The 24697-nt window shown below is 39.7% G+C and overlaps 1 protein-coding gene across 4 annotated transcripts in view; it reads right to left on the bottom strand.

Moving 5' to 3' along the window:
* Positions 1-24697, bottom strand: part of MCTP2 (multiple C2 and transmembrane domain containing 2) — a 103326-nt gene that overhangs the window by 30166 nt on the left and 48463 nt on the right. For all 4 annotated transcript variants that reach the window (XM_068409974.1, XM_068409971.1, XM_068409972.1 and 1 more), the window contains exons 14-16: positions 16506-16607; positions 15717-15791; positions 14796-14915 (exon numbers count right to left, since the gene is read on the bottom strand). In XM_068409974.1, the coding sequence (XP_068266075.1) occupies positions 14796-14915; positions 15717-15791; positions 16506-16607 (297 nt within the window). The remainder of the gene's footprint in view (positions 1-14795; positions 14916-15716; positions 15792-16505; positions 16608-24697) is intronic.

Below are 24697 nucleotides of genomic sequence, written 5' to 3'. Positions count from 1 at the left end.
TTCAAAATAAAAACCATCCTGGTAAACGCAGATCACAAAACCAGAAATCTAAAAACAGCTATAAAGCACACATAAAGCAGTAAGATGACATCCTTTCAGGCAAAGAATTTTAGATTATTCTCTTTCCTTATGCTGTACATGGGATTACCCCACCACAGCCCTGTGCCGGAGCCCAGAAGGTCTCTTCATCTACCCAAGACCCATTTTGCACAGTCAAGAGGAGAGCAAAAATCGTAACTGAACCCCAGCCCTCCCCACACCTGACACACACCCTGGACACTGAGAACAGTGAGAGTGATTACAACACACTTAAACAATTTCAGCAGGTTCATAATCTGCAGTGTGACAAAATTGCTGAATTAAAAAGCAAATGCATGAAGATGACTGGGAGACTCACAGTAATAATACCCTAAATATGTTACTATTGTAAGCTAGCAACAACAGCAGCGACACAAAAAAAATCCTAATTATTGACAGCATGACTGTGTAATAGAGATTTTCCACTAGCAGACCTATAGCATCTTGTTTTCCAAAATACAGAACAATCTAAAAAAAAAAAAAAAAAGTTGCAAGACTCTTGCAATTTCAGGCAGCTGTTCAGGTAAAACTAAAGCCAGAAGATTGTTTATTTTAATAAAGCTATTATATGCACAGCTCCAAATGAGGAATGGCAGGGGACTAGGGGATGCCTAAACCATCACCACCTGTTTGCCCTGAAAATCAATTAAAGTCACACTATCACAGCAATCCCTTCTTAGCTAATAAAAGTTACACAGCTTCAATGCATGACGTTAGGTGCTTTGTGGGAATGTGCCTGAAATCTAAATCCTTAGTCTCACATTACTTCGATACTAAACACAACTAAGAACTAACCACTGTAAAACTTGCCTTTTTGGGGTTAGAGAAGGTGTTAAGGGAAAAGAGATCCCAAACTGCTGTTTTGATGCAGTGGATTGAGCTAATATTCAGTAAATTCTAACAATCCAGCCAAGAACATTATATAGAGCTTTAAGCAGGAGAAAACTGCAGTCCTTTATGACACATGCCTGTTCAACATATTCTGTGCGGCAGAACAGATCCAACTTTACAAGTTGAAAGCAAGGGCAGTAGAGACATCCCAAGTGTTTTAGTAATTAAACGAATATGCATAATGAACCATATGCCCAAAGGGCCTGTTCTTCATGTGGGCCAGATTTTTGTTTGAATTTTTAATTTTTATATACAGATGAAACATTTCATGTAATATAGCAACAGTGCAAAGGAACACGCTATGCAGGAAGGGAAGAAGGAACTACCCATGTGAGAACGATCAGAATGCACTTGATGAATTCTGCTCCTCAATTTCCGATTCAGAGCCAAGAGGGCTTTTTTTTTTTAAAAAAAAAAAAAAAATCCTTTTCTCCTTTGAACAGCTGTATTCGTCATCTGTTCAGAGTCTAGAAAAGAGGCACTGAATATATGTATATTTATATAGGTCATATTTATACATTTATATGTGTGAAACGGATTATGTATACCAACACATTTAGATGCTGCAAGACTAGCAAAAACACAGACACTATCCCAAATTTAAAAGCTTCTGTTCTACCAGAAAAAATAACTACAGGACGGCTCTTGTTTGGCAGGACCTGTGGTGTTGTGCGAGCTGCAGGGAAGCAGGACACGCTCAACATCTGTCTGTGAAGCAGGAACGGACATTTTTAAAAAGATGGGTTAAATTCCACTCTCGTTACAGTAATGTTACCCTACTGTCAATGAGAGGATACCACAGCCTTGTTGCAGAAATATTAAATCTTCCAAATACTCTGGGGGTTGAGCCGTGCTTCTCCTTTCTCAGCAACATTCACCCTTTTTCACCCCTTGCTCTTAAAGTGTTTTTCCAAGCAAAAGCAGCATACTTCGCAAACATTAGATATTGCAAATTATAGCTATTATAATAGGTTAGTCTTCTAAACCAGCAACAAAACTATTTAGTGCTTCAACCTGATTTTCCAATAGCTAGCCTGCACAATAACAATCTGGTCCTTTTAACTGGTTCTGATCCGTTGCACAAATTTCTATTTTCCTTCGTAAAACCAGTGATGGGGTCAGCTACTTGTCAGCATGGACATGCTGGTTAAGCAGCAGAAAAACTTTCCTGCATGAGCTTTACCAGATTTCTGAGTCACTTTTTATACATGATTTAGGCTCTATGAACTAAGGGAAATCAAATCCTTATCAGACTTAGTGAGGAAAAAGAAAATTTTGAGGTAAATAGCAAAAGGTGCCTCACAGTAGCTCAGACTTAGCACAGCACTTGGATAAATAGGCAGTACTACATGCAATAGCAGTGGCTGCTCTGTGCACTGACTCGGTGCCGCAGGGATGGGGTGGGGAAGCACCGGCCCTGCTCTAAGGGACGCAGACAATAACGTGATCCACTTCAGAACTGAAAGGGTGACTTTTCATCAAACTCCGAGTTAAACTTTTTGTGGGACTTTGGGAGTTCCCATCACCAAATGTAAATGGCATGGCATGTGAGAGCAATCCCATCCCCAACCCTTGAAGTATTTAACAGCTGAAATAACGAAGTTGTAAATAAGGGCATTCATTGCTCTCAGTCCTAATTCAAGGTTTGTGCTTTTGACATCGCCTGGTTTACGTGATCTAGTGGTCTCCGCGGAAAGACAGATAAACTTCAACGGCCGTCAGAAGACAAAAATTGACACGGAGCATCACCTTTCCTGGCTGTTTAAATCCTTTAAGGAAGTGTTGGAGCAATTAGAGAAGGAGTCTAATCTTTGCAGAGTGCATTAACACTCTCCGACCTCCCAGACAATAGATCAGACCTCAGACACATAATGCTTCCCTAAGGCTTTTTAACCAGAGCATTTGATCTCATAGTCACTCCATGCGTTACTATAGGTATCGGTGGGTAAGACAGTATTCATCGGGCACTAAAGGACCGCTATCTCTGCTAGCATAACTTTTAAAAAAGAAAGCAGGAAAGCCATTGCAATGCATGCTGTTACAGAAGTACTACTTCCCAGGGAAAAAAAAAAAAAAAAAGATTAAAACAATCCAGAGTAGCCCTGCAAAATGTCTTCATTTTTATTAATCACATATTTCCTTTCTACTGCCACTGTTTATTTCCCAGCTTTGCAATATAAATCTATTTTTTAAAAAAACCACTTAGATTAGTTCTGTATTCATAGAAACAGTTATCTGATAATAACTCCAAAATACTTCATTTCTTAACCCCTGTGGAGTGACTTGAGGGAAAGGGAATTAGGAAAACAGGTCTAGTTTATTAAGGAAATTGAAATATATCATTGCACTTAATTTTCCCAGTGTGCACATGGAAGTATCTGGGGAAGTTTCCTTAACTGCTAGAACAAGTCATCATCTAATTCCTGATGGGCATGTTCGGTTAAAAAAAAAAGCTAATATCACTGTATCAATTATGCATTTCCCATTTAATATTCTAAACATTTTAAGAAAATTTGTTTTCTGCATTTTTAAATGGAATTAGACTTCCTTGCCATCATGTTCTGACAGAGGCCACGACTGAAGCGTTCTCGTATGGACAATGCATAACGGGGTTTTAAAATTAGGTAACTGGATTCCCACCCACTGCTAAAACCGGGTGCTGCAGTCTCACTAAGCAGTGGGGGTTTTTTTGCCCCCATACAATGTATTTGAGGTACAGTGGTAGTTAACAGTACTTTATACGAATCTATTAATGCTTTGTGTTAGCTGCAGGATTTTGTTTTACTGTTCTCGACCTACAAAAAGTGCCTTTTGTGAAGCACCTGCATTACAAACAGTTTTTGCTGCTGTTTAAATGGGTACCCCAAATTTGTCAAGCCAAGTGCACCACAAATGACAAAAAGGTCACATCTACCTAGTATATTTAAAAACAAACAAGCCTTCAAAGTCAAAGTGCAATGCAGTTATTTCTAATCTGAACAAACAATAGAACACACCTAATGAAAGTTGACAATTGGCTTTGATACAGAGCCGTGCAGCTCCTCTGTTCCATTAAAAGATGAAAGCTGAAGGAAAGTACAGAAAACAGCGACTTCTCCCAAAAAGCAACTAGAAAGTTCTGAACCTGAGCTAGTAGAGTAAAATAAAGGCTGTTCTAGTGGAGACTTTTGCTTACATACGACACATCTTTCAGTAAACATGCTGACTTTACATGGGTAGTGTTAAGGCTAAAACGAATCAGCATATTAGACTAGGACAAAACATTACAGGTTTTACACATTTATTAACACTTCTCAAAATCACAGCACTGCCTTTAAAACAAAAAAAAACCACCTAAAACCAAGCTATGCTTGACTGCAGTGTGGATGTCACAATAAAGATTAATAGATTTAATTTTCATGAAGTGGTTGGGGAAGTGATCAAAACTTTGTTGATGCTACTGGTACCAGTGTAATCCTTTACTGTGGTAGTAGTCAAATTTATTACTAATTAATAGTCCAGATTTTTTTCATAAATCAGATTTCTGGAATTTTGTAGTTATCCCATTGCTCCAGCTTTATTTTCCAATGAATGCTGAAAAAAAATGGAAGGGACATATTCTGATTTAGGATATTTTTATTGCTATCCTTAAACAACCTGAGAACTTCCTGGTTGCTTAAGTCTAACCTCTAAGTCAAAGCACATCTTAGTTGCTAGTGAAGAAAAGTAAAACTAAAAGAGAACAGGCTTTTAAAAAAATATATTTGCTCTGTAGCTTCTATACAAACCCCTTTTTTTTCAGATCTTGTAAAGGATTCAACTCTTTCTTATTTAAAAAAAAAAAAAAAAAAAAGGCAAAAAAAGGCAAAAATCCCCACAAGAATTAAAATGCTTTAAGAGAAACCCCTCAAGGTGCATCTGTCTCCATCATAAAACTAAAATGTTGCATTACCTTCAAATAGGAAATTTCTTCCAGTTGTCAAGGTTTCTGCAACTAGTCTTAGATTAGCGCTGAGAGAACGGGTGAATTAAATTAAAAATAAAATAGTTCAAGCAAGAGAAAGAAAACCTGCCAGAAAAATCTGACAAAAGCCCGAGTGCCAGAGCTGGCTCATTCATGAGGGTCCATTGCCACCTACAGGATTTTGCTCCTCTTCAGAAAATCTGCTACTCCTATTCACACAGGATTCGCCCCCAAAATGAGGATGGAGATTTTTAACTGATGTTAAATAACATGGGTTTGCTGAAGTGAATGGAGTTACAGTGATTTAAACCACCTACAGACATGTCTTTACTTATCCCCTCATTTTAGAAGAATAAAAGCTGCCTATATGTTTCAAGGGAATGTACTGTTCTAAGCTTACGTCTGTGTTAAAAATAAAGGATTTGCCTTTTTAAAAATTAAAACAAAATGAAATAAAAACAAAATACTGATAGGGTTGCTCCACCAATGACAAGGGAGATAATAGTCAATGTCTACAATCTTCCTGTAAAACTAAGTGCCTTAAAGTACTTTCTACGAGGTGCCAGGTCAAAGTAATGTGAATAATGAGACAAAACCAAGCAGATCCTGACTGAAAGAAAATCAATACACCTGGAATTCTGGGGAAAAAACACACAACTAAGAAAGTAAAATAATTTTTTCTTTTAATGACAATTTCACCACCTAATACTTTTTTCATAGTAGATACCATTGGTTTCCTACTTTTTTTTTGTTTGGGCTGAGCTGCATACCTTTTTCCAAATGGCTTGCATGGCACAAATCCATGCCAAACTTTGGGAATTTTACACACAAGCTTCTCAAATTCTGATAGTTCCAATAGTGGTGGGTTAAGTCGCTTCTCTCTCATGCTCCTGTTTAATGAGTCTCACACAGATGCAGCATTCATTAAACTTAGAATACTAATTTCATCTTTGTTTATGCAATTTCTAATCTACTAATAGAGTGAACTTTCAGGAAAGGCATCGGGCAAATTGGGAAAACAAAAGTGACTGGATCCTGATATGGAATATGATCTCTTCAGGATCAGGCAAGCTAGCAAATGGTTACCAATAAATTCCTCTTGTTTTTCAACCTACCAGTCAATGGATAAGAATTACAAACTACTGCTTTCTCACAAATTCAGAAGATGCTCGAGGTATTTAATCTGAAGTTCCTCTAAGGAATCTAAAACTGCAAAAAGAAAGACACCAAAAGAGAAAAGGCCAGCTTTCAGGCAGTGTGCACTTCAGTCTTTCCCACATTTTTTGTAGCAAATTCCTAACATCGGGATGTAGATTTGTACGGTAACAGTAAGAATCATGAGATAAATTCTCCTTTGGCATATGCAAGTTTTGCAGCCCCATCAAGAGTAAAGGAGACAGTGCTGCCTTCATGGATAGCAAATTTGATCTTTTATAAAACATAGTTAAATAATAGGCAAAGAAAAAAATATAATTAAATGCTAATCTGTGATTCGTCTCACAGCTAGGAGAACACAGCGTATCTGCTAATGGGTGGTTAGAAACAGGAGTTCAGTCATGTTAAATATACAAATAAAACCAGCAACAGGCAAGAGTATTACTTTACCCTGCTGGGCAAGGCAAAATAAATACAAGATATTGAAAAATAAATAGGAAATGTACAAAACAGCATAAGATCAACAATAATCTTACCAAACTTCAGAACTTCAAAAGACACAAGACGTTACATATTAGGAGGAAAAAAAAAAGGGGGGGAACTTCATAAATCAAACAGCTAAAGTACAAAACAACATAGCAAACTCCAGCCAGACCACAAAGAGGGTTTGCTCTTCATAAACATCAGCTCAGGCAGCTAAAATTATTACCAAAGCTCTCTTGTAACTGTCACCTGTGGTGGGTATAATTACAGGCTACTGCTGCAAGCACGCCCACGTCATATGGCAATAAAAGGACCTACAGCTTGCCAAGACCAGGCAGACAATGGAGAACACACACCACCTGACGAGAGCCCAAAAAGATCAGCCAGGGAGACTAATAAAAATGACAGCTTCGAAACAAATGACAAAGCTTCAACCACAAAAAGAAAAAAAAAAGGCGATATCAAATTAGCTGGAAATGCAAGCGCCGAGCAGAGTTCTCCAACAGGTCACAACTTGAGCAGAAAGCCCGTCAGAACTGTTTGTGGATGTGTTTAGTTCAGGTTTTAGCTATAAAGAGCCCTTTTTCATTAGTGTTTTTTTTTTTTTATTATATAAAATGTTTGCACATTTGGGCTTGGCTTTGTGGGCTGTCATTTGATAACCAAACAGATGAAAACTATATATTTCTAATTCAGGTCTGGAGACAGATACATGTATTTTAATGCAGGCACCTTCTAGGGATACACCTATATACTATAACAAAGCTGAATTTCTTTCTCATTGCCTTAATTCTTTATTGGATGCCTGCATACATATTCCCACTGACCAGCTGCACAGAGGCTCATCCTCTGGCACGACTGGGCTTTTACCTGAATACTTTGACTATAAAGTTTAACACACACAACCAGCACATTAAAAGGCTTATCATCAACTAAAAACAACCTAATGCAATCAAAGAGCGAGAGGCAGGGATTGGGGTTTCTCTTATTACCAGGGCTGAAGGAATCATTCCTATGTGATGCATGCAAGTTTTGAGTACATGGCACAGAAAACACCACTATTGCTCAAAAATATGAGCACAGCATAGACTAATGTAAGAGGAAGCTCCCCAACCCCAAAAGCAAGGGGTTTTCTATATAGGGTTAGTGGCTTGTCAAGGAGGTCCATAGTAAATGAGTATTACTCCTCAGATGCAAAATATGGTTTTCTTTTTATTTTGGAAAAAATTACTGGTAAAAAGCAAATTCTCGAATCCCCTGAGTTGTAAACACAAGATCATCCATCCTTTTTAAAGTTAAAAAGGATATTTGTACTGGTCTCTGCCCAGCTCCAGCTCACCCCGACTCCAAAGCTTCAAACTTTGCTTTTTAAATCTTGTTTATCGTCTTGTCAAGCTTCTAAGTGGTTATTTCCCTATTAACTTTGTCCTTGTTTGTTCTTGCATTTTTGAAAGAGCTGGAAATAACATGTGTTTACTTTGCTCTGTGTCTCTCAGCATCATCAATATCACTGTTGCTATTCCAGGAATTTTAACTGCTGCAGCAAAGGCAAAGCCTGGGATCTCAGGCTTAAATCATATTGCCCTCAACCACAGAAGAATAATACTGGAAATGTAAAAATTGCTGGGAGAAGGGTAAAACCATCTCCTTTAATTGTCTAGAGAAGCCTGTTTCTCATTGCATGTGAGAGGTAACGTGCTCCTAACGGCTTTGCACACACCAGTGGTGAATTTTCACAGGCGCTGCCATGAGCAGCGTGGAGGAAGCAGGATGTAAACGCTTCCTCCGTCATTAGGAAAATGCTTTTACTGGGATATAATAGCTCGAAATAAAAACATACCTCTGATCCAGCCTTCTCACTAGAGTTCGAGACAATAATTTTAAAGATGTGCCTTTGCCAGGGATTTACAGAGGAAAAGAGGGGAGGAAATGTTAGGGGCTCTGAAGAATTACTCACTAGGTCGAATTCCTGAAGCCCTGCCTTTTGCTGCTCCTCCAGCATTAGCTCTAGCCTTAAATATGAACAAATTTTTGTACCAGAGCATTATTTTACAGCTCCCCTATTTAAACAGGAACTGCATTCGTCCCTTTGCTGACTGCTCCTTTAAAACTGTAGCAAAACACAAGCTGCAAACGGGCTGAGAAAAGCCCTTAGCAAAAGCTCTACAGTGAAGCAGAAGTAAAGACCATCTCTTTTGCATTAATACTTTTTTCTTCTTTTTTTTTTTTTTAGGCTTTTTCTTTTTCCAAGTTCCCTATTCAGTGTTTGAAGAATACTCATTCTTCTCTCTTTAGGATTACATCTATTCATTTTATTTAGCTTTTTAATGTGGAGACATTTTAATCTACCATTACTTTAATGCTGTTCCCAAATAGTTTGGGAACAATGATTTATATTTCGTCTTCAGCTATGAGGACAGAGAAAAAAAAAGGGGAGAAAAAAGACTATACCCTCTCATCAGTTACACATGTAGTCATGGCGGGGTGGTTTGTGCTTTGTATCAGGGAACTTCTTGTTCAAAGTTAGTGGACAATTCATGGGGAAAATAAGAAAGATTTTAGGGAAGCTCATGTGAGAGCACATCTTCCTTCCCCATCCTATAGAAAAGTGAATTATCATCATCTACTGGTAAGTCACAAGCAAAGTCTCAGTGAAAATTATCCTCTGTCCTCTGCTTGGCTGGCCAGAGGTCCGAGAGATGCTTGGTGACTCAGTCTCTATCCTATGTTGTTTGCATTTCCTAGCTGTTACCAGTCTCCCTTCTTCATGGGTTCCTCATGTTCCCTGCTAAACTTTTGTCCCAAGAATTTCCCTTTATTGATCTATAACTCCCCTCCCACCAAGGGAAAAAAAAAATCATTTTGTGCTGCAAAACAATGCACGAGTTAAATTGGATGTTTTAGCCGTATATTGTTGTCATATCCAGGGTTGAATTATGCTCAGTACAAACAGGACTGGAACATTTTGTGTTTTGCTTGGGAAAGTCTAACCATAACATGAGGAGACACTTGTCCCCATACAGAGTGAAAGACTTACCCCAAGTAAACTCCCGAAGGCTGAGATTTTGACTTAACAAACATCTTTCCTGAGGGAAAAGAACATTTCCCTCTTACTGATACGCAATTAGCAATTTTAGAGGACATTGTCAACAAGCTAATGGCCTTTGCCTGGAGGTCATCAGTACAAATATAGCCCAGTTCAACAGGGATTAAAAATTGGTCATGTCTAATAAGACGGTTGGTGTCTCCTTTATGAGATGAGTTTAGCTGGGCTCAGATCCAGCTCCTAAATCGCAAGCTTAAGTGGCAGCATGTTAAATGGCACACTCAGAGATGCCCAGAAGTTCATGGGCTACAGAGTCTAAATGATCTCTCTCTGCTGCTATCCCAGATTAGACCAAAGCAAACTGGCACAATAATGCACAGACGTGCAGCCTCACCCAGCCTGCCCTGTGACTCCTCAGGCTTCCAGTTCCCACAGCCCCAGAGGCCAGTGCCAAGAAACAGGGCATCCTCCAAATCAGTCTGGATTTATAAAGCTTTGGAGATCTTAATGGAGAAGGGTGCCAAAATCTCACCTCTACAGCAAGGAGTTCAAAAGCTTGAGTTTGAGTTTCCTGCTGCATCCACAACCCCCAGCAGCTCTGCTGGGCATCCACAGCCTCCAGGGCTTCCCTACTCTTGCATCAGCTGGCTTTTTGGGAAGCCCCTACTGCTCCAAAATGATCCCATGCCTGTCCTTTTCCCAGCTGCCCACCATTAAATAGCTGCAGTCAGTTTGACCAGAAACTCCACATTTCGAACACATTACGTTGCATCACCACGCATTCCTTCCTTTCCTCCCAGTACTAACCCATCATAAAATAATTACCAGACACATTGCAATGTCACTGCAAAATAAATAAATACTGCCTATGCGTGCTGCATTGCTTGTCTGGCTGGCCCCGGCTGCCAGCTAGGCATGAGCCTGAAAAATAGCTCCCACCTGTACCCACCCTGGCAGCAGCCCTGATTAGCAAGAAGCCTAAACCTGATATAGTGGGACATGCTGCCAGTAAAAATGAAGTATGCTGGCATGGGTGAGTGTGCAGGGACCCTGAAGGAAATCAGCAGTGAGCGCTGCCAGTCACACCAGAGGTGCTGTGGTGGCTGGTTTCCCATCGTTTGCCTGATCCTGTCAATGTCTCTTGCAGCTATCATGCAAACTTTAAAAAAAATATATGATAGTAAAAATTCCAGTCAATATATCCTTTTAATTTGCACCAGATTATAGTTTTTTTAATGCAATTACTGTAATTTCATTAAATGACATAATTACCATTAATGCAGAGAAAACTGTCAATAGAAGGTGTAATTATGTTGTATAAAATCACAAGCACAATGTGCAATGATGCATAATTCCTCATGAAAATCATTCTGTGACTAAAACTAACCTCTAAAATATTTTTAAATACATATTGTACAGTAAGAATGATTCAGTTATTATGGGCTTAACTTCCACGACCAGGGAAGAAGGGGGAGCAGAGCAGGCAGGGAGTGTTTACATGTGGAAAAAAGGATGAGGAACTCAAAAGTGCATCAGAAAGGTAAGAACACAAGTTTTCATATCCATGAGTGACAAAAACAAACAGCTTATAATCACATGGATCTACAAGATGACTTGCGAGCAGACATTCCCCTAGGCACATCTCACTACACAGCTCCAGCTTTTTGGACACCAGTAACGCAGCGTGGAAGTGATGTCTCAATGGAGGAAGGTGTGACAAGAGGAAGGAGTGATGAGGACCAGGTTAAAAACACAACATTTACCTCAGAAACTGGGAGCAAATTTTCCAGGGTAGGATATAAAGAGTGTCAGGCACACGAGAAGAACCACACAAGGATGTACTAGAGTGTGTGTCTGGGTGTCTTCAAAATAAAGCCCTTTTTGAGAGGTATGTTTCAGTCAAAACACAACATATCAGGTTGAATAGAGAGATAACTACATCAAAATTAAACAGAGTAGAAAGCCTGAAGAGCTTTTTGGTCTTAAAAATCTACAAATCCCCCCAAATCCTGAATTGATGGAGAACACCACATGGACGAAGTCTTTTAAGACCTCTCCTGATATTTGAACACGATTAACTCTACAGGTAAAATTTTCCACGTGTGAGAATATTCCTGATATTCCCAGGCACACAAACACGTGTGCCCATTTTTCACACCAGACCAACAATGAAATGTACACTATAAAGAGTCCAGAAAACCTATGTGAGACTCTTTCCTCCTACCCAGGATGTTTTTTCTAGAATTTGTGTAACACAATTTGCACCAAACCCTTTGTGCACAGGGCAAATATGACCAAAAATTCTGCTTTTCACGTCACCCTCCCTTTCAACGCTCTTTCCAAACCCCTAAACCTGAAAAATTCCTGATTTTACCTGTGCCTGAGCAGTCCAATCAGTGTCCCCCGTGCCTATACAATTAACTCAGATTAAAATGACCAGATTAAAATCACAGAATGGCTGAAGAAAAATAGGATTTTGCCTTTATAGCACCAAAAAATTAATTTACTGACATGTTCCTGGATTGTCCCCCTCTCACCATTTACAACTAATAAAAAAAATTTAGCTTGGGATGATGTATCTTATAAATGAGAAATCATGGTGTTAGCATTTTTCTCATTCACTTGTGTCCTGCCTGTGCTGTCCTCTGTTTCCTCCCTCTTTTTCTCTTGCGCACCCAGAAGCAGCAGCTAGTGTCCTTGTCACACACGTGAGCTGTCAGCGCTAATGGGGAGGGAGGTGAGCTGTAATGAAGACTAAAACAGGAAGGTGTAAGATACCACGTCCTCGCCTATTGCCATGCTGATGATCTCACTAATATTTTCTTCTGTCTGGCAGTGGTTTTTGTCTGATTGCTTTAGAAAACAAGGTTCACATGATTATACCGTCTGCTTGTCTTCCTCCTCCTCTCTCTCTTTGTTCCCCCTTGGAGAAAGGGGCATGGGCTACCTGTAGAGGGAAACCAAGGGCAACACAGCAGGGGAGGGGGGTCCTAAGGACCATACAACCTCTGGGATTATCATGGTGAATATATATGGAATATGTAGAATATGGTCAAAACGGTTATTGCCAGTGGCTCAAGGGACAACGTCTGTAAGAAAAAAAAGGCATTTTATAGTTTGAGGGCCTGGCTGGTACTTAAGGTACCAGCCATGGTTTCACAAACCCAGCTGAAAAATGGGTGAGAAGCTTTGTGCATCTTCCTCACTTTGGTGTTCAGCATCAGTCACCAGCGGGTCGTCAATAATGACAAATTTGGTACAGGCTGAGTTGATACAAAGCCAGATACTGAACATATTGGTTGTTGCTTGCTGGGGAATGACAATTTTAAAAATGAGATATTTGGTACACCTTTTATTTAACCTGTTAAGAGTGGATTTTACATACGGATGGGGGCAGGGAGGGATGCTGCACCTACCACGCTGTGTGTGTATTTCCAGTACTATGAACACACACTGGAAATAGTGAGAGATACATACACAATTAGCACTTCATTTTAAGCGCCAGAGCTGAATTATTTCCATGTGGAAAAAAATCAGATAGACTTAAATTTTGGTTTGTAGAAGAAACCTGTGATAATTATTCTTAGAGTCATGTATTGTTATTTCTTTCCCATTATCCACTTTCTTTCAGGAAACCAGAAGTATTATGGTGTCCAGTAAAGACATTAATAATCTGTAACTTGTAACCTGCTCATCCTCCTTTTCACTAGGAATCAATTCCTTTTTCTGTAGACCCACTTTCCCACCTTTTTATTTTTCTGCCTCTCCACCACTTCCAAACTTTTCCTAAGTCTAGAAAACTGAACTTCACAGCTGTAACTTCACAAGTATTTTGATGCGAAATCTCTTAAGAGCAAATATCTTAAATACGTGCTTAGATTCTCACTGTATGGTGATGGTAGGACATCGGCACTGGGTTTTTACATACATTTCTCCCTTTCCAGCCCCAGTGTGCATGACCATCCGATTCCCTTGTGCACAACCATAGAGCTCCCTTGCACAGCCATACCTGCTTTAGTGAGCTACCAGCTGCTCTGCTCTCCACCAGCTCTTGAACCATTAACTTTACATATGATCTAAATAAGCTTCGAGCAACAGGAAGAAAAAAAAATACAGAGAAAAGACCCGCTCATCCTACCTACTCTTATGTGCTAGTCATCCCCCCAATCTGCAGGGTGAAAGACAGCTCCTCTGTCTGCTCTGGAGCTTCTTTCAATCAGGGATGGTCCACTTTACTCATCTGTAGCAAACACACTGAAGTGTTTTCCTCAAAAAAACCTTTAAGCGACTTATAATTCACAGACAGTAAAAGAAGGAAAAAATCTTGGAAATGCAGCTGTTATATTGCTTAATAAACACTCAACTCAAAAACTTACTTTCTGCATGCTGGACTACCACAAAACGATTTTGCAACCTTTAATGGCATGCCAAACATTTCAAGCATGAAGAAAATGTCACACCGCAGAATAAAAAGCAGGCAAAACCTTTTTGTGCTTGAGTGGATTATGAGAAAACTGCAAATGGGGTGTTTACTACCAAGAGGAAAAAAGGAGAGAGCTGAGAAGTGGGACAGGCAGGTGGAGAACATGGCTTTTTGTTTGCAGAGCGCAGCAGAACTCACTGACCAGCCTTTTCTTTTTTTTTTAGAAAAAAAGCAATGTATTATTACTGTCAAGAGAACAGATTTGCAACAGGCGATGTCAGCAGAGCTGCTTATGAGCATTAGGGACACGGGTGTAGCAGGCATTGATAACCCACAGCGAAGTGCCGCCTCATTGCAATGGAAGATGGAAGGGACGAGACTGCATCACCCAAATCAAAGTAATCTCCCTGCATCACCCTCCTGGCCACCACCTCCCTCCTTTCCTAGCAAAAAAAAAAAAAAAATCCAGGGTCACCACCTGGTCTCAGCCTTTACAGGGTGGCATCACCCGCCATGGACATGGGCATCCTTGGTGCTTGGTACAGGTTGGCCAACACTTCTGCACCGAGCAAAGAAAGGCTATTCCTGAAGGTCTAATTTCCATGTCCATCAGGCCCAATGTGGCCCAAGCTGCCTCGAAACCTGCAGCCATGTAGCTGCAAAATACCAATAACAGCAAACGATAAAGGGCTTTACACTGGCGGAGAGGAAGGCATGGTAACACTCGAGATCTTTTATCACTTAGCCTCATGCAAGAAAAGAAGAAATCCACTTACCACGAATGCTATCACGCTCTTTACTGTGGACTCCCAGAGAAAGCAGCTCCGAAGGAATTGTATTGTATTCCATATTGCCATGGTGATTTTTTTCACACGATCAACATTTCTTGATAAGATCTGATAAATATCGAGTGGGAGGAAGGGAGGAGAAGAGGAGTTTAATCAAACACTCTAATATTCTACTACTGCTTCAGAAACAGGGATAATTTAAGCTACAAATGCATGCCAGGGCACATATTACAAATGTGTCTAATATGTCTGTTTCAGAGACACACTCCAGCTCCTGTCTGCTTTCTGCTTACACCCAAATCTTCCAGATCATCCATTAGAAAAAAAGAAAAAAAAAAAAAGGCACGTCTTGATGCCAAAACTAAATAAAACTGTAACACAAACCTACCTTCATTCCTCTTCAATTCTCAAAATATAGCAATGTCTGAGGAAAAGTGCCAGAGAGAATGTAATCAAAACACCGAACCTCTTCTGTACGTGTTTTGGAGTAGTCCATATAAATAAATAGTGAATTTTAGCCTTATTATAGTGCACCTTTATTTAAAAAAAGGATAATGGCCATTGTTCTAGAATCCTATGGACTTTTTAAATAATTAATTTAGACCTGGTTTCTTCCTTCCCAAAGAAGGAAATAAGGCTCTCGTTGAGCTTTAGGTGCTGTGAAGTGTGTAACATCCACAGCTATCATTTTCGCCACTCTGAGGCACGAAGCAGAACTACTGATGCAAACTAGATCAGAAAGCAATTTCGTGTTAACACAAACCAACCTTTTAATATATACAGAAATACGCAGAATTTACACGTGTTTGGCATTTTATGCATAAATACGTTTTGTTCTTGCAACTGCGCTACTGCAATTCAAATCTTTCCAAAACAGATGCGAGAGCTTAGCCCGGACACAATTTTCACCTTTTTAGAAAATTTGCGGTTCTCCTCAGTAAAGCGCTTTTCGCGGGGCTTGAATGTTCTAATACTTGCTTTTACCTAAAAAAAAAAAACGGAGTTTTAAGTTCATTATTTCAGCTCTGTATTACCAGCATTGATTAGGAATTTCAGGATCTTTCACTCTTTTCAGCCTCTATGCGACTTAGGAGGAGCTGCTAGGAAAAACATGGATGAGTGAAATCGGGCAAGGCTGGACTCACTTCAGCAAGAGGAGAGCTGCGGTGCAGCCCACGACGGCCTTAATAAATAGGATTTAACTTGGTAAAAGGCTGTAGGGCATAAACAATTGAGCCTGACTCAGCCACTTAAAAACTAAGTGCACCGTGTACATGCCTCATTAATTTTCCTGTCAGCACCCTGGGAAAAGAACATCATGGGTCAGCTTTTTGGGGAGAAAGTAAGTGTTAAAAGTAATGTATAATAATCTAAACATTAAGCCTTTTTTTGACTGTGGCAAATGAAGCCATGGCATACAGTAATCGGCACCTCCTTCCTAAGGCGCCTGTGGTCACTTGTCAGCCCAAAAATGCTCCTGCATTGTCCCCATCCACCTGGATCGGCCAACACAGAGCTATGATGTCCCAATCCTTCTTCACCCACGGCATGAAACAGCCCTCCACCACCAGATGCAACCAGGTCAGGACTTGTCCTGCTCGGATCCTAGGTTTTACAGGGTCACCTCCCACATCCATCCTTGCAGATTCACACATTTCTTATGCCAGCGATAAGCAAAGAGAAAATATTTCAACTTACAGGATTAAATAGGACATCCAGCTCCAAGTAAATTACTCCTTTTGAAGCACGTTCCAAGTCTTTATTCTTCAGCGTGTAACAACTTTGTTTACCGTTTCTAATCTATAGTTTGGCGAGGGGGGGAGAAAAAAGCATCAATATTTTCCCAGCTGTAATTCACAATATAGTTTAAAGACACTACAAATAAATAAATAAACTGCAAGCACAAAAAAAAAACCCTTCCCAAACCCTGATAATAAATATACTTGAAGCCTGAAATACAAAATGACCGTTGGATTAGAGACCTATAAAATTGCAGATTAAATCTCTTATGGTCCAACTTTAATTTACAGACCTTGTACTTTATAGTAGAGCAGCGCACGCAATAACCAGTCTGAAAATTCTGCCCTGGAAGCCAGTGAGTTGATGGGAAGTAATCAGCCTCTGTTATTACAGGTTTAAAATGGGATTTTTCTTCCAAAGTTCAGGAAGAGAGACACAAACAACAACTTACCTTCCTATTGCACACTCCAGTACACGAACTCACTTTTTAATATTTGGTTTATTGCAAGGTTGTCAAATTCTTACCCAGGAAACAAACGCAATCCGAATAAATTAATCAGCCTAAGTGGAGCGAATGCTAATGTAACAAATGTTCAAAATTAACTAATTCATTTAAAAGACTTCTCCCCCCACCCCACCCTTGAATTTCAATACCATTTCTATGCTCTAATCCGCCGGTTGGCCCTATTGCATGAAACATCTATTAAAAAAAAAAAACCAAACCCTCAACAAAAAACCCTGCCTCACCATTTTGTAAACTATTTGGCTCAAATCAAAAGCATTCTCTCTTCAAAAAGTGATGGCAGAAATGTATTTATTATACACAGTAGGATACGTATTGATTAAACATTTGGCTTTTTAGGAAGCAGACCAGTTAATTCCAAACAGCAGTAACATAAAAAACTGTAGCTTACCAAAAAGCTACATTCAGGGGCTGTAATGATCAAAGATTAAAGATAACGGAGGAAATTTGGGGGCATGAAATTGCAACCATATTTAAAATGGCTATTGCTGCTCTGGCATTTAGAAGAGGCACTCATATAAACCATGGCAGAAATGAGTAAGGGGAAAAAAAAAAAAAAAAGGCATAATGGAAACCAAGTGATTTCATGAGACAAGGGAAAGGTCACTTTCCTTCCCAATGTTGCTCCACCTTTTTTGCACCAAAATAGCTCGTCAAAGGGTAGATGAGATTTCTGGCTAACAGTTGGAAGGGAAGAAGGCTCTCACAAGGACCAACTTTGCATCCTCAGTGGTGTCCAACCAGGAACTCCAGCTTTCACTATGTTCTCATCCAAAGCTTTTCTTAACAGGATGCTGGGAGTGATGCAGGCATATGTGGAAATTATTTAATAACAATAAATAATAACAATAATAGGCACTACAGTAAGCTGATCACAAAGCACCTCTGCTTTCACTGCAAGCGAGTACACGTAGGGTTGGAGTTGGTGGCAAAGGACACTGCAGCTCCCAAGAAAGGGACACGCAAAATACTTTTTGCAGACCAGCAGGCTCAGATAACCTGCAGCCCCGCAACAGAAGAGCTGCTGAAGTGGCTAGCCCCTCTTCTAGGGCCAGCTGCCACATACTGTATTGTCAGCCCATCATAAAGGGTTCTTCTATTTCAACAGTTTGTTCCCCACCCCACACCCGAAGCAAGGCCAAAAAATAATTGAAAAAGCTCCCGAATGAAAAAAAAAAAAAAACAAAACACAATACAAAAATTTATTTGGAAATTAAAGATTTTGTTCAATTTCCCAAATTAACTGAAAAAATTGATTTACTGATAGTGGAGATACAAGGCCAGAAAGACTTGGCTTGAGGCTGTTTGTCCAAGGGGATGCCACCAGCAGCAAGTTTAGACTGAGCTTTGATTCATGGACCCTCCTGCAACACAATATAAGGTATGCTGTCCCCAGTGTGTAGGGATGCAGGTGTCTGATACATATCACTATCATAATTCTGGATTCTCCATAGTTATTAATTTGCGGGCTGAATTTCCATGTATTTCAGTTACATATATTTCTCGTAACATTTTGTCCTATTACCCTAGGAGCAACAATTAACAAGAAGTCCTTTTTATATTCCTTAGGATATACTTCTTAAATCTTTCAAGAGCATAACCAACAAGGAAAAAAGAAAGTCACATGCTGCTAAATTGACAGAAAAAGGAAAAGAAATGCTGTCACTACTGATAAGGTCCAAGTCTGATCTCATGGTATTCTGCACTCAAAAAAATTCTTACTTTAGGGAAAAGACTCTTCATTTTAGGAGCTGGAGCCGAACCAAGCATTTTGGGTGAGGCTGCAGGTGTGTTCACACAGTAACTTTCAAATCAGCAACAAATAACTTCCATCTCTGTCTGCCTTTGGAAATGGGGGTTGTTTGTTGCTTGGGAAACTTTTTAAAATGGTGTCGTTATTGTTGTTGCTGCTGTTTTAAAATTGAACAGGGCAGAAAGTAATGCAGTGCAAACACAGTTTTACAGTGAGCTTCATTTGGCATCTTTAATTCTAAATGTTTGACTTGTCTGGTAAAAGATGTGCAATTATAACTCAGCCTAAGACTAAACATTCATACAGATATCCTAGCTTTTGACCTTCTTCAGAGGGAAAAAAGCACAAGAGAGAAGAACAACTGGCTATGAAATGGCATTTCTCCATTGCATTTTCATTTGAATAAAAAGAAAAAACTGTGCAAAAAAGTCAAAGAAAAATCTCTCTTACAGTTTTGGCAACGTGCTAAGGCAGTGCGGTTCAGCAAAAGGTGTAGGGTAATTCTAACACCCATGACTGCACGGAGATTAGATCGGTGGCATGTCTCAACTGTGCCCAGAAGAAAACATCCAAATTAGCTTTTAATACTCTACATTTTCATTGCATGCTGTTCTTGGGCCAGAGTTCAGATTCTGTTCAACGTCTCCCTCAATCTCGAAAGACAGCCAGTTATATTAATTTCATTTCGGATCTATTTATTTCTCCTTTCTGCGTTCTTTTCCTCAGTCTCTGCTGTTTGCAAAGACTGCTTAAATGCTTTCTCCAGTTGTGGAAAAGGTGATCAGATGTTGCAGCCGGGGCTGGGGTCCCAGGATGAACCTAAATGTCAGAAAGATCAGATTTCTTCTGTCACCCAAACACCTTTTGCTACATATCTGATCTCACACGGGCTTCACTCAATAAATGTTTTTGATAGTTGTGTCTAAAATAGGTTATGTTTCCCATGAACGTTTACATCTACTTATAGGAAAAGGGAAGGAAAGGAATATTCAAATCAAATGGGAAAATATCTGCAGGTGAGGTCCTTAGAGAGGCATAATCAATATTATTCCTTTATTGATTATGTTTTATATCCTCACTGAATACTAATGCCTGCATTCTCTGTAAGCTTCTTAATAGCATACAATATACTGGGGCTCAATCACCAACCAAGAGTGCCCACAACCATGTGATAGACATGAGGACAGCTGTGCCTACCCCACCGACATGCTTCACTTTGCAAGGTCACCACCAGAAAACTTCTGAAAAAAAGTCAAGATTTTAATCCCATGGGAACTGCTGATATTTGGGGCATTTCCCTGTTCTGAATCAACACAGAAAGACAAAGTTATCAGCATATTTTCACAGAACAATTCACATATTCTATATCACAGTCCCTTCTCCATACAGGACCATGCGAAAGAAATTATCAGTTAGCAGAAAAGCCAAAATTCTCTGTGCATTAAGTATTTGGACCTACAGAGGCACTTCAGACAGAGGCAACTTCTGGCAGTGCTTCAGCTGAAGGAAGTGTTCAGGTACACAAGACCACCATACAGTCAAGGCCCAAAGTGCACTGGGTTCCTTTCAAATGAATGAATATATATGCGCTAAACTCTTCCCACAGATGTCCCCAGTAAAACAAATGTGACTAAACACAGTATTGATGTAGCCAGCCAATGCTAAATCTATTAAGCAACAACCTTCTGACCGCTCGAGAACTTTAATGAAATAGCGAAAGCCGAGATTGATATGACACAAAACACGGAGAAGACAGGACCCTTACACAGCAAAGGGTGTTTTTTCATTGCTCTTGTCTCAAAGAAATATGGTTTAGTGGCTTTTTTTTTACATTGATTTTAAGAAAACTTCACTCTGTATCCAGCTTTGATGCAGATTCAATGTCATATATTGATGACCTGACAGAAGAACGCTGGGTTAAAGCTCTGTACATCAACACCCGTGACGTGTGGAAAGGCTAATGGCTACTCTCCAAGGGTAATTCATCTGAAGCATTTGGGACCTCTGATATTCCTGCTTGAGCTCATTGCTGATGCACAATGTCATACCATTGCCCTGAATAACATAAAGCTGTCTTGTAATAGACACACACCTACCCTTAGCAAAGGACATATTTCCCCAGGAAAAGATGAAAGCAAGCCACATATTTGATCCACCTGGACATGAACAGAGATTTTTTGTTTCTCCCCAGTCTTGCAATATACCTTGATTTGATTTTGTACCAAATGCCCATTCATTCATCCCAAAACTCTTTGCCCCAAACATTTCACTTTTTAACAACTTTCTGTGGGATTCAAAGTAGAATGGAAATTTGGGTTCTTGGCAGAGGATTGACATCCAGACCAAACAGATACAGAGCTGATGGTCTGAAAGAAAGCAAGCAGCCACACAAGGGCTTCTAGGCAGTCTGAGGAGGAGCTGAAAATCCGTGAGCACAAGGATCCTAGGTGGTGCTTGAGAAGAACATTCCTGTTGATACCATTTCAGTGAGCAGTGCATGGTTGGGGGAGAATTTAATTTCAGAAACAAGGTATCATTTTTTCTGGAAGAGAAGTGGGTTCTTTTTTTTTCTATTCCAAAATTTCTGGTTCATGATAGGGATAAAAGTCAGATCCACTTTACAGATGCCTCTATTGCATAAATGCAGCATTTTCACTGTTCTCAAACTCTGAAGCTTTCTCCTGGAAAAGACTGTGCACTTATGGTCAAGTGCTAAGTAACTGCAATCATCAGGTGTCCGCTCTCTGAATCCAGTCCATGTTTTAGATAATTAAGCTTGCGAAAGGCATAGTACTTGTTTTCAGTGTATCGTTGCCTACTAGCCTTGCTTGGCACTTGAAAATATTTCATGGGCCTCTTCCTGTTTGCTGAAAAAAGGGTGCAGCTGAAGTCTACTCTGAGCTGATAATTCAGCAGATAAAAACCATTCCATTCTGTGATACAACTTCACTCAAAGGTCTTTCTACACGTGGATATTTGATATACTCTGCTTTCAAATTCATTGAAGCACATTATATGCTCCCATGTCTCTAATAACTTGCAGCCTTCTAGGAGACAGGAGTCTCTTGAAGCAAAACAAAAAAGACAGACCCTCACAAAGAGAAATACAGTTGCTTTAACTAAGATCTAGGGCACAAAGGAACACAGAGATGGAAAGGACTTCTTTGATAATTAGTTCAAGTCCCCCAAAATCTACAAAACTTCTATACCTATCAAACTCCTTTCTTGAAGCAATGAAGTTTTTGCCCTACTTCTCCATTCCCCAGGATCTTCTTCAGTTTCTAGCACAAAAGCCTGCTCTGTTCAGTGGTGTAAATGGTCTTCCCTTTCATTCCCCAGGCTCTGAGAAAGCAATCTCCTTCTCAGCCCAAAGGTTAGGAAAGCCAGACTCTATAGGTCACCTCTGGCAAGAGAGTGATCCATTTTGTTGAATATCCTGGTAGCACTAATCTGTGTCTCTTCCAGTTTAAATTCCGCTTCTGTGAAAGTGGCTGACCAGAGCTGTATTTGAGATGAGGTCTCTCATACGTGTTTTAGAGGAGGACAGTAGTTTGATGTAAAGAAGGGCAGGAGAAAAAAAATACCGTAGGTTGATTAGCATGGAAAAGCTAAAGATAAAATGCAAGCAAATAACCACTTCTCTCCCTCTGTCCCTCATCTACCTACAAAATAAAGAAAATTCCAAATTCAGTGCAATGCTATCAAAATCAATGTCTCTACAGTGCATTATTAATAGAGCTGTATGACAAAAAGCAAATTGTGTATTTATCCAATATTGCTTCATCATGCCTACCAAAAGAACATGAAGTTTTCGGCTTTATTCCTCATCTGACACTTTAAAACTCTTCTCATACTGCCCATTTTTTTTGTTTCTTATTTGGTGCCTGCAATAAGCCTAGATCATAGTCAAGGATGAATGTAAAGCATAAGTAATTTCACCATCTCTGAATTTTTCGTGTAGTAAGGTTATTCGTGTGTTAATGTGATGATGAAGGTGTACGGATGTTTGCAAAATGCCAATGTAAGTCTCCTGAACACATTTAAACCGAAATTCATTGTCAAATTAATTAAACATTTCATATCCCTCCAACACATACTTTATTCAAGGCAATTTTTCATTAAGAAAAGAATCTAGTCATCCATAAACAATTACTGAAGTAAACTAACTTCATCTACTGACAGCTCACAAGTCAAATTTGTGCATTTGTAACAGGAAAAAAAAAAAAAAGGCAAAATTTCAAAAGAGAGTATAATGCAAGGCAAATATTAGGCCTGGTTACCTAGAGAAATTAAACCTATATGATTTCTGAGGCTTCCTTGACTCTAACTACTGTTCTCTTTCAGCATATTTATCTAAATGGTTAAAGGATACATTCAAACTTATAGTCAAAATGACAACATACATTGAAATTCCCATTTCAAGAAAAAGAGCTTAGAAAATTGCAGTTCTCTGAGCAGACTAAGTTAATAGGTGCAAAATGGTTTTTAATCAGAAGCAGAGGTGAATATATTTACACTAGATTTGACTGAAATAGGAGGCAGAGAAGTTTGGACGGGAAGGAAGAAGATCAGTTGGCAAGGGAAAGCATAAACAATTTTTATTTTATTTTTTTTTGTCTCAAACCTTGGACAAAAAAACCTATGCTGAATAGTTTGGACATTACCACACACATGCACTCCCCCTCCTCTGCCTTGTTACATGCTTCCTAAGGGATACTTGACAAATGCCGATAAAATCAACAGAAAATCCAAATCTAACATCATCTCACTGTGAGCCCACACAGCCTGCTGCCGATCACGCAGACCATTTGGCAAGCACCAGATCTGCAGGAGAGCAGCTGCTCCAGCCACTCTCTTCCAGTAACATCAGAGATATGAGGACTTGGGGAAAAATTAACAAAGTGATCAAAAATGGAATAAAAGATGTTAAGAGGTTTTTTTTCCTCCCTATAAACATCAAATCATCCTCCTTGCCCAACTGACTCTAATATTGTTCTAAAACTGGAGATATTGACAACTCAAGCCACTAAGTAGACAAACAATCTAAAATATCCCCAGCCTCAAAAAGAACCTGCAGTCCGAGCCACGGAGGCAAGAGGATTGCAAAGCACATGACAGTGTGTGGGGCACCAAGAGCCCAGTATTTACACCTCAGCTTCTATAGCTTAGGCTCTTTGTATCCCCTAATTTCAGGGGTTCCCCTGGTCTGGACTCCCCTATAACCTGGAAAGAGCACACAGTGGATGAAAACAAACACACTTTCGTGAAGAGATTCAGAAGTCGCATTGCTATTAATTCACATACACAAGAAATACACTTAATTAGACAAAATAACAACAAAACTGGAGCACATTGGCCTATTTCTTCACCACTACAAAGCATTCCTTAGGTTGGGCTCATATCCTCTAAGCTAGTTCAAGAGTTTTCTGGGCAGTTCATTATTTATTTGGAAACATCAAATTTTTGCAGTTCCCCTCTCTGATCTTGATTGGTCCCTTACCTAAACTATGCTGACTCCGTGAGGCTTATATGGCCCACTTTGGTCAGATGGGACATTTGCTTTCCCTCTAGAAACCTCCCGTTTCTCCAGTCTCTGCTAGGACAGAGCCCCACTAACTCATTATTGCAATACTGCCTGTCCTGCAGCAGCCCACCTCTAAAACTCAATGACAAATTCTTGCCTCAACCATGAAAGATGTGTGCCAGCCTTTCTGCAGAAGTGAATGTGCTTTCACAGGGATCTTTCAAAACAATATTGCAATTTTCTACTCTATAATTCCAATCAGGATTCACCGTCTGCCTATTCAAGAGTCCTATTACCCACAACATCACACTGTGCATTACTGAAAGCATCTCACTACTGCACGTATCACA

Source organism: Nyctibius grandis, chromosome 11 (genome assembly GCF_013368605.1).
Source record: "Nyctibius grandis isolate bNycGra1 chromosome 11, bNycGra1.pri, whole genome shotgun sequence".
NCBI lineage: Eukaryota > Metazoa > Chordata > Aves > Nyctibiiformes > Nyctibiidae > Nyctibius > Nyctibius grandis.
The sequence above is the reverse complement of the archived record's forward strand: the minus strand, read 5'-3'. Positions and strand labels throughout refer to the sequence as shown.